The sequence below is a fragment of the Vulpes vulpes genome, chromosome 14 (assembly GCF_048418805.1).
Source record: "Vulpes vulpes isolate BD-2025 chromosome 14, VulVul3, whole genome shotgun sequence".
NCBI lineage: Eukaryota > Metazoa > Chordata > Mammalia > Carnivora > Canidae > Vulpes > Vulpes vulpes.
Genome location: NC_132793.1, coordinates 82,990,021 through 83,005,579, shown reverse-complemented (window position 1 = coordinate 83,005,579; position 15,559 = coordinate 82,990,021). Strand labels below are relative to the sequence as shown.

Genomic DNA, 15,559 nt, shown 5'->3' with positions numbered 1-15,559 from the left:
TTCTAGGGATGGTTTTCCTATAGGAGGAGTTCAGGGAGAGGTCTTAGTGACAGAGGAAGAAAGTTCCCAATATATGACACTGATTGACACATATTATGTGACACAGGAAGAGACTCCCCAGTGGCATCCTTTCTGAAATGCAGGTACTCATTTCCTTGGGTACTTCTTTTTTTTTTTTAAGATTTTATTTATTTATTCATGGGAGACAGAGACAGAGAAAGAGAGAGAGAGAGAGAGAGGCAGAGACACAGGCAGAGGAAGAAGCAGGCTCCATGCAGGAGCCTCATGTGGGACTCAATCCCGGGTCTCCAGGATCAGGCCCTGGGCTGAAGGCAGCATTAAACTGCTGAGCCACCAGGCTGTCCTCCTTGGGTACTTCTTAAAGACTCCTTCCATATAGGCTGATGGCAGGACTGCCAGGCATGATTGAGACAGGCAGCAGCCTAGGACAGAGCAGGTGTCAGGGTTCAGGGTAGCTGACCTCCCTCCCAGACACTCCTGATCCCTGACAATTCATGCTACTTCCATTTCATTTTTTTCCTTATGAATATTTTATTTTTATTTATTTATTTATTTTTGTATATCTTTTTATTGGAGTTCAATTTGCCAACATATAGTATTAACACCCAGTGCTTGTCAAGTGCCCCCTCAGTTTCACTTGGCGTTTGACCCCCATACCTTCTACACAGACCTGCAGGGAATAGGTTAGAAATCTCTGACAGGGTTTGGATTTTCCAGCCACAAGTCTGTTGGTGAGTGTCAGCAGTCAGACCTCTGCTCCTACTTCTCACTCTCCATCAACTGTACATCTTTGAGCTGTGGCTGAGGCTCTCTAAAGCAGAATTCAGATATGGGAGAGCTAATGCCAAACACCCTTGAGGAGAAAACATTCCAGAGCTACACTCTCAGAATAGGGCATTACTTCTGCAGCGCTATTTAGCAAACTAGAAAAACAACTGAATAAATGTTAACAGTCAGCTAGTCATAAATATTCTTTGTAATTTTAAATACTGTTTTGAGAAACTCCAAAGTCTACAGTAGACATCAGAATTATAAACACTAGGTCCTGTTCCCCACAGTCACAGGCTAGTTATGGTTGCAGGAGGTCAGGGATCCTCTCAGACCCTCAGTTCCACATCTATCCACTAGGAAAAGTAGCCTGGCCTGATGGGAGTGGCAGGGGAAGGTGGGGCGGGGGGGGCATAAGGGGCAGGATGCAAGTGCTCTGACACCCAGAAGCTAGCATGGGAGGTACCATGTGGATGTGATGCTCAGGATACCCTGAAAGTATCAGGTCACTTACAAGCTCTGAGAAGCCACGGACCACCTGCCGTCGCTTCAGATTGGTCTCTCCATCCAGGTTGGCAGTCTCAATGTGGCACAGTCCATCAGGGTCACTGGAGGACAGCAGCAGAATGTCTGCAGGGATGATCTCATTGCAGCGAAGACGCACAAAATCTCCCACTCGGATTTCTTTCCAGAATCGATTCACATACTGCTTTTCCTCCCTGATAAAAAGACTACCATTAAAAAGACTGGCAGAAGATCAATCATACCTAAATCTGTGTGATGGCACATGCAGCTCATTTAACAAATATATCTATTTTCCAGTATGTTAAAAATTTCTATAATAAAAATATTTAAAAGGGATATTCATAAAGGCCACATATAATATGACTCCATTTACATAAAGTATTCAGAATAGGCAAATCCAGGGACACAGAAGGTAGATTGGTAGCTGCCAATGACTAGGAGGAAGGGAAATGGGGAGAAATTGTTTATTGGGTACAGGCTTCCATCTGATTAAAATGTTTTGGGACTAGGTAGTGATGATGGTTGCACAACACTGTAAATGCATTAAATGTCTCTGAATTATACACCTTAAAATCGTTAGAATGTCCACCCATAGGTATATACCCCAAAGAATTAAAAGATAGGACTGATATAGATTCTTGTACATCCATCTTCCTAGAAGCATCAGTTATTACAGCCAATGATGGAAACAACCCTAATGTCTAATGTTGAATGAGTGGATAAGCAAAATGTGGTATATATGAACACTGGGAATATGATTCTGCTATGAAAAGGAAGGGAATCTGACACGTGCTACAACATGGATGAATCTTGAAGACATTTTGCTAAGTAGAAGAAGTCAGTCACAAAAGGACAAATACTGTGTGAGGGCACTATTATGAAGGAACTACAAAAGGCAAACGCAGAGCAGAATCTGTCTGCATCTCACTATCCTTCTCCTATCTGCAGTATGAAATAATAATAGATGCATCCTCTTCAACTCATTCAAGAAGGAGATAGCACATGCCAATTACTCAGAACAACAGCCAACAGTCAGCTTTCAACATCAAGTAGTTACTATTAATAAATTCTTAGATGGAAACCGTATTTGTAGGTTTCTTCTTTAGGTTTTTTTCCTACTCTGAAAATATAGGCCAATTAATCCTACAAAGGGCATTTTTAAGAATTCCTTCAAGGCTGCTTTATCCATTTTTATAAATAAGTATAGAAACAGGACTGTATTTCAACATGATATGCTATAAGGAAATTTTAGCAAGAAATCCTCTAGCTTATAGTGTTGAGGGGAAAGAAAAAACACACACCAAAACACATTTCACCTTAACCATCACCTTCTTACTGTTTCCTGTCTCATAAAATGCCTCTCCTCGCCTGAGTTCCTGGAGAGCCTGAATTCAGGCCAGTCTGGATCTCAAGGTGGACCAAGTCAGTCACATCTAAATGACTCCTGAACTTTAGAAGAAGTATTGAGAGTTTTACACATCTATTTAACTCCCACGCTGTGGATCTGAGGAAACCCATGGCAAACTTCCAGGAGCTCCTAGCCATCAGCTGCCCTAGATGTGAAGGGAGAAGTATCCCCTTCCATTTTAAGCTTCTGTTTTCTTTTTCTTCTAATTCAAGGCCCACCAAACCAATCATGTGCAAAGCACAGTTTGGCCACCATAAGACCAACAAAGATAAATTAGACAGCTCTGTACTCAAAAATAATGCAAGGCAAGACCAAACCACTGGATAGCAATCCTTGAGGACTATATAATCAAGCCCACAATGTGAGCAAAGGTATTCTTCCTGGGACAATCCAACACTCCCTACAAGGCCAGGGTATTCTTCAAGACTGCTTCAACAGCTGTGAGGAGATCCCATCAACTTCCAGCTCGAGGTCAGCTGGCTCTGAGATAAGGGACAGAATTAGCACTCAGTCATCCAACCATCCTGCTGGCTCACTGCCAGTATGACCTCTTCCCTGTGGACAGACAGCCTTGATGTGTGAAAGATGAAACATCTGAAAACGTTCCTATCTCCTTTTCTAAAGGTCAAACCTTGACTTTATATCATTGCAAGCAATACTTCCTTAGTTTCTCTCCCTTATCATTTGTTGAGAAAGTACAGAGAAATCTGAAAGAGCCCATCCTCTTCCCAAAGAAGTTTCCCAAAGCGAAGTCACTAATTAGTCAGAGGAGGGCAGCATACACCCTGAGAGTGAGGTGGACAGGCTTTGTTGTGATGGGAGTTGCCAGGAGACTGGTGGTAACAGACTTGCCCAGGGAGGGGCACAGGAAGGTGATGACAAGGGGAGGAGTAGAAGTGTCTGTGTTCAGCTTACCTTAACTACATTCCATTTATAGAACTCATCTAATATAAAGTCAGTTTCCATCTGTCTTGGAGTCTTAAGACATTAGCTTGCCCACTCCACTGGAGCACTGTTTTTAAAAAATAACAACTTTGGTGGAGGCATTGAGCCTCCAAGGAGATTCTCCCTGTTGGAACATCCCCAACAGATCCCGATGTGGCCATGAACCGCAATCACTGGGTGAGGACATCTCTGGTGACAGTGCTGGGGAGTGGATCCCTGTGAGCCACGGAAAGAAGAGGAAGCAGGACAGAGGGTGGCTCCAGGATGCCTGAAAGAATGTAGGCTTCTGTGAAAAGGTCCTGAAACTCACAGGAATTCCTACAGTAGGTCGGACCCTTGGAAACCCAAACCTGGGCATCATTTGTGAAAGAAGAGCAGGATGACAGAACCTTTTGACACCTCAACAGACCAAAGATTCCCCATCAAAGCCCCACTGTCCCATCAACAATTCCAGCTGGAGCATCAGTGCTGAGTCTGGACCCTACACCAACCCTTGCAATGTTCCTGCTTACTTTTCTGTAATTTTTATTATATAATTATATTATATATTAAATATATTGTATATACTCTATGTGCATATATTATATGCTATATTATATATTAAAAACTCACCTATAAATGTGTCGATTTTTCAAAATAAGAACATTAAGTAATTTTAATGATATAGAAATTTTAAGAAACACTGCCACATATAAAAAAAATCAAGCTAACTTTAAAAGAAAATTAAAAAATAAATTCATACAGATATATGCAATATGTAATATATATTACATATAACACACACATTATATATGAGTAACCCTTCTTCTCATGGACCTCATGAGGAAGGTATAACACTTATTTTTTCCCAGCAACTATATTTGAACATAGGGTCTTACATTGAAATGCAGTTGGAGGGTGTGGTCCTAATCCAATGTGACTGACATCCTTACAAGAAGAGGAAGAGACACCAGGGATGTGTGCACACAGAGGAAAGACCATGTGTGGTCACAGTGAGAAAACAACCATCTGCAAGCCAAAGAGAAAGGACTCAAAAGAAACCAGTCCTGCCAACACCTTGATCTTGGACTTCAATCTCCAAAACTGAGAGATAATAAACTTGTTTAAGCCACTTGGTCTGTGGTGCTTTGTTATGGCAGCCTGAATAGACTAACACCTAGTAACTGCAATTCCCATGACTCCTTGGGAAGGACAGGCTCCCAAGCTACAGTGACAGAGAAAGAGAGGCAGCAGAGAAAGCAGGTAGTGGAGGGCACTGTACCAGGTGATTTATCTACAGGCATGTGTCCCACACTCCCCTACACATCTGTGCACAGGAAAACACTGCAGAGAAGACAGAAATAAATCTCTGACACAATACTACATAACACTGGCCTCCTAATGACACTCCCCTTCAGACTTTAATATGCAGCCGGTAAACAATTTAGAACTCCCTTATATTTCCTTAGGTCAGTAAGGACGCAGTTCAGGGTGGACAGAATGGGTGACCCTCCTCTCCACAGTAAAAATCTCAGGAGTGCACACTGCATGCACCATGGCTGTCCTGCCAACTCTAACCCCCACCAGGGACGGGCCTGCACTCTTCCAGGAAACGAGGACTCCCCTGAGACACACAACTTGTATTTTTTTTTATAGTAGGAATGTTGGAAATCTCCAAGTCCTCAATACTCTGCATTCCTTCATAGCAATTAGGAAGTAGCACTGTTTAGTTTGCCCACATAATATTCTTTCTAAAGAGAGAATTCTGAGATGGCCCCAAGATCCTCAGATCAGTCCTGGGGTACACACTCCTGCCGCCCCCGAGTGAGGTAGGAACTGTGAATGTGGTGGAAATCACTCCTGCTGATGTAACTAGGGTGACCAATCGGTAGACTATGGGCCAATCAACAAAGAGACCATCTGAGTGGGCCTCACGGAGCCACAGGAGTCCTATAAATCTGGGTCTAAGGCCAGAGACAGGAAATCAGACACTGAAAGTGGCCACATGGCAGCGCTGAGACTGTGGGGTCTCAGTCCTAACCGCCACTGAATTACATTGCACCAAGAACCCAAAGAGCCTAGAAAAGGACCCAAGACTCACATAAAACCATAGGCCCAGCCAACACCTCAGTGGTAGCCTCTCCTCTTGAAACGTTGGCCAGAGGACCCAGCCAAACCATGCCTGGACTCCTGACCCCCAGAAAACAAGTTAATACATCTTTATTCTCTTTTTTGACACACAAATTCCTATTTAGGTGTACATCACGGTGATTCAATACTTTTATACAAAATGATCCCCAAAGTGTAATTACCATCTGTCACCATAGAAAGTCATTATAATATTATTGACTATATTCCCTATGCTGTATACTACAGCTCATGACCTACTTATTTTATAACAGGAAATTTGTACCTCTTAATCCTCTTCACCAATTTTACCTGCCACCTAACCCTGTCCCACTCTGGTAGCTTTATTCTCTGTATGAGTGAATCTGTTTTTGTTTTGTTCTTTAGATTCCACATATGAGTGAGATCCTACAGTATTTGTCTTTATCTGACTTACTCACTTAACATAATACCCTCTAGGTCCATCCATGTTGTTGCAACACTGTTTTCAGTTGCTGAGTTGGCAGAGATTTATTGCACAGCAACAAAAAAAAAATCAATATGCACCATTTCCATTTTCTGCACAGAAGCAGGAGCTAGATGCTCCCCCTTCCTGGCAGCTCAATTTTGGACAGCGTTTAACAAACTAAAGATTCTACCAGGTACCAGAGTTTTATAATCTGCATACTTGAGGAAAAGCTATTCAGCAAGAAAAGAATGCAGAGCAAGATCCAAACGTGTTTTTCTCTCCCATAAACTGGAAGCCCATCGAGGGCATGAATAACATATTAAAATGTGGGAAAACCCTGAGGGCCTGGGTGGCTCGGCTGGTTGAACACCTGACTCTTGATTTCAGCTCAGGTTATGATCTTGGGGTCCTGGGATCAAGCCCTACATTGGGCCCCATGCTCAGCAGGGAGTCTGCTGAGAATCTTCTCTCCCTCTGCTCCTCCCCCCGCTCGCTTATTCTCTCTCTCTCTCTCTCTCTCATAAATAAAATCTAACATGTGGGGAAACCCTGAAAATGTGCAGTCTTGAAATAGCAGCTATGTTATAAATACTACAAACATGGTGCACAATTGTTCGACAGGAATGTCAACTGGCTCTTCTAATTAGCTGCAATTTCCCTGCTCATCATTCCTGAAAGGTCTGAACTCTGGTGTGTTGAACCAAGATTTCAAAGTTCATGAGTAAAAAAAGAGTGATTCTTTTGAAAAGTGGGGAGGGGGGACCTAAAAGGGGTAGAGTGATAAAGATGTCTTATATTTAAAAGATCCACAGATGAAGCCATAGACAAAAGCAAGTCTTAAGAAAAGCCTTGCCACTATTGTTTTGTTTTTGTTTTTCTGCACCAACCACCTCACTTTGGGCCTGCTGTTTCCTCAGCTGAACAGTTGAGAATATTAAATAAATGATTTTGAAAATCTGTTCTGAGGCTAATGTGCGCCTTCTGAGATTAATAGATTTTCCCTTCTAGGAAAATCTATTACTAACATTTTATAATTAGTCATGCTGAACTTGGCAATTTTCATCTGAGCCTTTTTTTGTTCAAAACAACAAAATGCAGGAGTGAAAAAATAAGGATACAAGAGGATAACCAATGACAAATTTTATTTAAAGACAAGCAGTAAATAAAATTTTAAGATCCCTTAATTCATCATTTTTGGTTATTTAATGTTTAGGCTGAGTTAAACTATTTATTTGTACTAGTTATGTTTTTTAAGGTTCAATCCCCTAAAAGGAGATACCTGACTTACAGAATTCACAGGAATTACTCTAAGTAGTTGAAAGCATGTTTTCCCTTCAGATCACTGTTCACATAGCTCTTCTTCATGAATACAGGGTTCAAGATATATTGCTCAGAATGTCTTGTTAATGTTTTATCTTTTGAAAGGCATCGGAGTCAGGACACCTGGGTGGATCAGTGGTTCAGTGCCTGCCTTCGGCTCAGGGCATGGTCCTGGAGTCCCAGGATTGAGTCCCGCATCAGGCTCCTGCATGGAGCCTACTTCTCTATCTGCCTGTGTCTCTGCGTCCCTCTCTCTCTCTCTCTCTCTCTGTGTGTCTCTCATGAATAAATAAATAAAATCTTAAAAATGGGCAGAGTTTTCACTCACTGCAATCTTACTAACCCCTCACCCTCCAGTGTTTAAGGAATCTCAGCAATGGCTCAGAATTTTCAACAATGTATCTATAGATATCTCCAATGTGGTGAAGGTGGATATATTTCATAAAACAAACAAACTTAAAGTTTAAAAAAAATGCACTTGCAGAAAATGAGGGAATTATACTTTCATCTTTAATGTACTGTTTCCCGGGAGATTTGCATTTAGGTTATTGGCTATCATTTTCACTACCTAACAGTAAAGGAGCTTTTGTTTTTTTAAGGTGACAATAGGTTCCAATTTGCCACAACCAGTCAACATCCCTGGTGACCCACTGCCACTCCTTGTACAAAGACAGTCACAAGAGTAATTGGATCATCACTACCCTCATCTCCAACCTGTTCTATGAATTCAAGAATGAAATTCTGTTTCTAAGAGTCCTCCCTGGCTGCACAAAGAGGCATGCTCATTTCTGATCCCACACACAGGCTACTCCTCTGTTGTCATATGACATGATCATTCAAATTCTGTAACAGTGTAATCAATACAGAGTAGCAACAGGTGTTTGCAGTGCCAGGCTGCCCACAAAATACCACAGGCCACATATCTGGGGGCTGCCACCTGCCAGCTTCCAGGTCATCTTACAGTTGGAGATTATTGCTTCTTCTCTATTTTGGTATTTTAGGAGAGGAATGAAAAAGTTCAAAATGGCTACAACATGAATACACATTTGGTTTTCTTACCCTTATATTATCTAACAACATGACATGGCCATATTCTATTGTATACTTCCCCTTGCTGTAAAAATGTTAGCTTTAATTCAATGGCAAACTATTTTCACAACTACACATGGGAATCCCACTCCTGTCCTCTCCTCATTCACCACACCCACACCCTACTCAGGTGCTGGCACTGGAGGCACACAGGAGTAATGCAGCACATCTCACTTGCCTCCCGTGCTGTCTCCCTTCTGTTAAAAATGTCTCTCCTTTAACAAAACCAATCAATAAAGGAATATCCTGGGTGAGGATGAGCAAGAAATAAAGTGAGGATGAGAAAGAAGAGATTCAGGGTTGTGTTTTTCAGTTTCTTTTCTTTTTTTTTTTAAAGGTTTTCACATTACAGTTTTTACGTACAATTTAATGCTCAAAGGAAGAACACTTGTTTTGAATAGGCAATTGGGGACTGATTCCTAGAAGAGGGGACACCTGAATTTAGATCCTAAAGAATGAAAAGAATCTTTTCCTTTTTAAAAAATTTTTTTAAAGATTCTTTTTCTTAAATTTATTTATTCATGAGGGATATAGAGAGAGGCATAGACAGAGGCAGAGGGAGAAGCAGACTCCTCATAGGGAGCCCGATGCAGGACTCGATCCCAGGACCCGGGATCACTCCCTGAGCCAAAGGCAGACAATCAACCGCTGAGCCATCCAGGCGTCCCCCTTTTCAAATTTTTTAAAAGATTTTATTTATTTATTTGAGAGACAGAGAATGAGTCGGGGGGATGGGCAGAGATATAGGCAGACACCCCACTGAGTGCAGAGCCCAACATGAGGCTGGAGGCAGGGCTCAATACCCAGACCCTGAGATCATGACTTGAGCGGAAGTCAGATGCTTAACTGACTGTGCCACCCAGGTGTCCCACAGATGAAAAGAATCTTAGCTTAAACCATACCCCAAGGGGACTACTTATACTAAAGAATGAAATTTGGGGAGAGGCTAGAAGAGCACTGCCCAAATCAAAGATAAGGCAGGGTTGAATCAAAATAAGTCAATTCAGAAATAGAAACAGGAAGAAAGGATGGGCATGGAAATTTGACTATAATCTATATGACTAGACACCCACCATGAATGATTAGATGAGAATGGGCATATGATAAATAGACATTTCTCCAAGGAAGACATATAAACTGCCAAAAGACACATGAAAAAATGTTCAACATCACTGGGCATCAGGGAAATACAAATCAAAACCACAATGAGATACCACCTCACACCCGTCAGAATGGCTAAAATCAACAACACAACAAACAATGGATGTTGGCCAGGATGTGGAGAAAGGGGAACCCTCTTACATTATTGTAAGGAATGCAAGTTGGTACAGCCAACTCTGGAAAATGGTACGGAGGTTCCTCAAAAAGTTTAAAATAGAGCTACCCTGCAACCCAGCAATTACTCTACTAGGTGTTTACCTCAAAGATACAAATGTAGTGATCTGAAGGGGCACCCGCACCCCAATGTTTATAGCAGCAATGTCCACAATAGCCACACTATGGAAAGAGCCCAGAGGTCCATCAACAGATGAATGGATAAAGAAGATGTGACACATACATACAACGGAATATTACTTAGCCACCAAAAAAAAAAAAAAAGAAAAAATCTTGCCATCTGCAATGACATGGATGAAGTAGAGGGTATCACGCTAAGTGAAAAAAATCAATCAGAGAGGGAGGGATGCCTGAGTGGCTCAGTGGTTGAGCATCTGCCTTTAGCTCAGGGCATGGTCCCAGAGTCCTGGGATGGAGTCTCACATTGGGCTCCCTGCATGGAGCCTTCTTCTCCCTCTGTGTCTCTGCCTCTCTCTCTCTCTGTCTCTCTCATGAATAAATAAATAAAATCTTTTTAAAAAATCAATCAATCAGAGAAAGACAATAATCTTATCACTTCACTCATGTGAAATATAAGAAACAAAACAGAGGAGCATAAAGGAAAGGAGGGAAAAATAAAAGATGAAATCAGAGAGAGAGAGAGAGAGAGAAACCATAGGAGACTCTTAATCATAGGAAACAAACTGAGGGTTGCTGGAGGGAAGGGGGGTGAGAGGATGGGATAACTGGGTGATGGGCATTAAGGAGGACACATGATGTAATGAGCACTGGGTGTTTTATAAGACAAATGAATCACTGAATTCTACTTCTGAAACTAATACACTATATGTTAATTAATTGAATATAATAAATAAGAGAATGGGCATGTGAGTATCCACATCTCCAGCCCTGGTGGATGTAATGTGGGAGCCACTGACCTTACACAGGAGTGCGTCTGCTGTGGGAAGGAAGAGAATCCAATTGTGATATCTTCAAGGCGCTAGTAGTAGCATATGTGGGTTGGCCTTGTAGGAGATGCCCACAGCTTTGAAGACAAAGGCAGATAAAGATAGGAATCTGGAGCTTTATCTCACTAAGTCCTCACACAATCCTAACACTATATTCCCACTTAGAGAAATAAAGATGGAATGACCTAACCAAAGTCACAAGCCAGGAAGACAAAGGACCAAATCTCCAGGAACCATGAAGCCTCAAGGGCCATTTGCTTTTGAAAGCACTTCTGATCTGGTGTCCTAACAGAGGAACAACTACAACTCCTAAAGGAGTTGTCTATTGACAACTTTGCAAAATTCCAAGCCAAAAACTTTTTATTTTTTTCTTTTAAATTATGCAGCCCAGAGACCAATGTAGCCTGAAAGTAAAATACTGATATACTTGAATAAGGGTGGAAAGGCAAACAGTCCTAGACCTCTGCAGTGTTTGACATAGATTTCAGTCCATTTGTCTGACCGTCTGCTTATTTGCAAACAACCAGGGCAGCCACATCCAAGGTTAGAAGTCACCAAATTGTGGTCTCTGCTACAAACTGGGAAGTGTGTCCTAAATGGGCCGTGGCAGATTGAGAGATGAGCTCATCCCTAACTGCGGCCAAGAGCATCTGAGCTTTGGCAACCTGGACACCACCCACTTCGGACCTCTGACTCTGGGGACACCCCTCTGGGGCTGAAGGGGCAGTCAGTGGGTTGTCACTGGGGCAGGAGAGCAAGTTTTTTTGCATGGCTTTGGAATGAGCTGGTAGCTTTGACAAGGGCTCCCAACTCGGGTAGGGCACACATGGCATGGCTGGAGACAAGGCTATTGGCCAAACTGCTCATTTTCAAATTCGCCAGCTCGCCTACGGCAGGCATCTTACTGGTCACTTCTAGGGAAAGCTGCCCCCACCTTTCTTGAGAACTTCTTCCCCCAGAGAATATTTCCAAACAGTACTAAGCAGCTGACTCTAGAATGATCAATAATGAATGATGATGACTCACATCTGGTCACTGCTCCCACCGAGGGCTTGAAACCCCAGCACAGGCACTGTCTTGCCTCATAATGACAGTTAAGTCATTAAGAGGCACAGAGGAAGGAGAGGAGCTGGGGGCTCAGAAACCTGAACTTCAGCACCTCAGGTGCCTGATCCATAAATGGAGGTCTGTCTTCCCACAGAAACTGTTCACACCTAACCCCCAGCAGCCCTTCATTCTGGTTGCACAGACTTCCTGCTCTGCAGGTGGGCATCAGACCATCCACAAGGACCTTCAAATTGAGCAAGGCCACAGTCTCTATTTTGACATCACTTTCCATTTTTTTTTTTGTGCATGATTTTCCTCATTATGCTTTTGAAACAAGAGATTGACTTTGACTAATAAAATCAGAAATATTACAAGTGAACAAGTTACACCTTACAGCTAAATTGTGGTTTGGAGTTAAAGCAAGAGCCGCTATTTTGTTTTCTTAACTTAGAAAGATGGCATAATCATTCACTGCAGTTAAGTAAAATAGAGCACCCAGATGAGTAGAATCACAGTGAAAATAAGATTGGGTGCTTAGCACCATTCTTTACTATTTCATTGGCACAGAACAATTAGTCCCTGTAAAAAGAGAGTTCTTTTCCAAACATCAAATTGACTCTGGCCTCTCAGTTTATCACAGTTTCTGTGATAAAGGAACTCATCCCATGGATGAGACAGGCTTGTTGCAACTAAACTAAGTTCTGTTACATCTACTAAACCAACAAAAACAGTTGGTAGAAATCTCTGGATGCTTTGCATCTTAGACAAGAACTGAATCCATATTCTTCCTCTCTTGAATAGTTCAAGGCTGAGCTATGTTCAAATGTAAAGTATTTATAAAGATCCACAGAACACATTTTTAAGAAAAAGAGAAGACCATGGAACAAACCTAACAGGCAAACCAACTAGACTGCAGCATCCCCAGCCTGGCTGGACTTTAGGACTCCTCGGGCCCAGGAAGGGGAGAGCAGCACAACACGTCTGAAGCAAACAGAATGAAGGAGAAACCAGGACACAGTGAGGCAAGCCCTAAATGGGAGGTTCACGGCAAGTGATCCAAGAACCTCGTGGAATAATCATCAGTGCCAAGGCCCAATGCCTTGGGGATAAGAAAATCCTCCATGGAAGTTATTTTTCATCTTGTAAACAAATGAAGGCATGTGTGTGGAGCACAGGGAGAGAGACACACAGACAGGAAAAATTCTCACAGCACTTTAAAAAAAGATCCACTGAGACTCTAAAATTATCTCAAATTTAATAAACCCTCATTTACACAAAGGCAGAGAAATGAAGAGCCCAGAATGAGAGACAGTGGCTTTAAAGCAGGAGTTCTCAACCTCAGCACAGATATTTGGGCCAGATAATTCTTTTTTTTTTTTTTTAAAGATTTTTAATTTATTCATGAGAGACACAGAGAGAGACAGAGACATAGGCAGAGGCAGAAGTAGGCTCCCTATGGGGAACCCTATGCGAGACTCCATCGATTCCAGGACCCCAGGATCACAACCTGAGCCAAAGGCAGCCGCTCAACTGCTGGACCACCCAGGGGTCCCTGGGCCACAGAGAACTAGCCACCTTGCTTTACAGGATGTTAAGCAGCATCCCTGGCCTCCACCCAAGAAATGCCAGCAGTGTGACCCTCCCTACAAGCTGTAACAGCTAAAAATGGCTCCAGACATTGCCAAATGCCTCCTGGGGGACAAAAATCATCCCAGGTTGAGAAGCACTGCTTCAAAGCACCTGTGACAAACATTCTGGAAAATGGATTATCAAGTAAACATTAACTAAACCAACATATTTTTTAAATCATATACATGAGAAGTCAGCAATGAAACAGAAATGGCAAAATCTGCCACAGGAACTTGACCCAAGTATGTTGCACAACATCCAGAATGTGTCTTCTTTCTACCCTAAGTTGAAACATCTGCTCCTCTGGTGAGACATGCAAATGGCTTTTTAATTTAATACTAAAAGTCAAAGGCAGTGAGAAGATCCTTGGGAGTGGTTTTCCTGCAGTTAATCTCATGATTAGCAAAATTACCAAAAGTATGGTAGTTTAACCCATATGCATGAAATGTATTTTCTAAAATACTTATTATTCCAGATGTCTTCTAAAAGCTACATGCATAGTAAGAAATGCTCCAGATATATATAGAAGCACATGTGTGCATGGAGAAGACTGCTCAAATGAGTCTATACTGAGCCCTCTGAGATACAGTCAGAAAATGCAGAATCTCCCATGTAACAAGGGCCTCAGGCTTCTTTAGAATGAAGGTGAGGTAGATGAAGTTTCCCAGCCTACACTGTATTATGCTGGGACCACACAATTATTTGCTACAATGCAACACTCACTGCCTATCCAGAAGAAACAATTTTTCTCAGGAAATATACTAGCCTGTGACAGAAAAATGATACCTTAAGCCAGATCACTTAGAAAACCCCTGGTGAGTTTCAACTTTTTTTTTTTTTTTTTTTTGGACAAATCATTTCTACTGCAGTCTTTTCTGAATTTCATGGGACATTCTCAAAAATAATTCCTTAGATATCAAGACCGGGGGATCAGATTCGTCATCTCAATAATAATACGATTACTGCCGTTTGAAGCATGTAATAAACACTTGGGGCACACTTTTAGAGTTGCCAAGGTAATTTCTACTACAGTAATTCACTTGTTGGTATGATATTCTCACAAAATGGGCAGAAATAATATGATCCACATTCTGGCAGGCAATGCCCTAAAGCTGGAAGAGGTCCTGTGTCTTTAATAATTTTAAAGGCACCAATTTACAGTTCTCCATTGGTATCTTAGAGTACCAGCCCCCTTATTTCTGTAAGCAATAGCTGCTTCATTTTCCAAAATCCTCCCTTTCCAGTTGAAAAGGTAGGAGAGGGCACTCTACCTTTCTATCTGCATTTCCCTGACTCCCAGACCAACTGACTTATTCTGCGAATTAACGCCTATGTTCCCCTCATTTTTTCTATATTTTTTGCTTCCTTCTTGACAATTTGTGAGAACTTTCATATTAAAGAATATTAACCTCCTTTCTGTCCTCTGCCTTGAATTTTTTTCTCTAAAGTGTTACAGTTTTTATAATGTTTATTTGTGGCATATTTTGTCATATAACAGTTAAAATTTTTATTTAGTTACATATGCCTGACCTTTCTAGGCCTAACTCAGAAAATCTCCTGTGCCCCTGGCTGTAATGTGGCTTCCTTGTTTTGGGGGATTGGGGGTAAGAATGCAGAGTTCTCTTCATATTTAAATGTTCAAACCAATTGATATTCATTTTTATAAGGTACAATCAAGGATCCAATGCTATTTCTTCCACATAGCCAACTGTATAAACACTAATTATTAAATAATCCCTTTCCCATTGAACTTAAATACCTACTTTAAAATTCTCACATTCAGTATTGGAGGTTTATCTATTGTGTTCAAGCAATCAGCGTGTCATTTTTCCTGTCCACACCGTGGTACTAGTGGTTTGATTGCAGTGTATTGGATCAGCTGCAGCACTGGGTGCCCCCCTCTGGGGGAAAGAGGTCCCAAACCAGCTGGGCCAGCAATGCAGAGTGACTGCATTCCTTACCCTTACAGGG

General features: G+C 41.8%; 1 protein-coding gene across 2 annotated transcripts in view; it reads right to left on the bottom strand.

Moving 5' to 3' along the window:
- ATP10A (ATPase phospholipid transporting 10A (putative)) overlaps window positions 1–15,559 on the bottom strand; it is a 186,460-nt gene that overhangs the window by 106,045 nt on the left and 64,856 nt on the right. For both annotated transcript variants that reach the window (XM_072737030.1, XM_025982272.2), the window contains exon 2: window positions 1,304–1,508. In XM_072737030.1, the coding sequence (XP_072593131.1) occupies window positions 1,304–1,508 (205 nt within the window). The remainder of the gene's footprint in view (window positions 1–1,303; window positions 1,509–15,559) is intronic.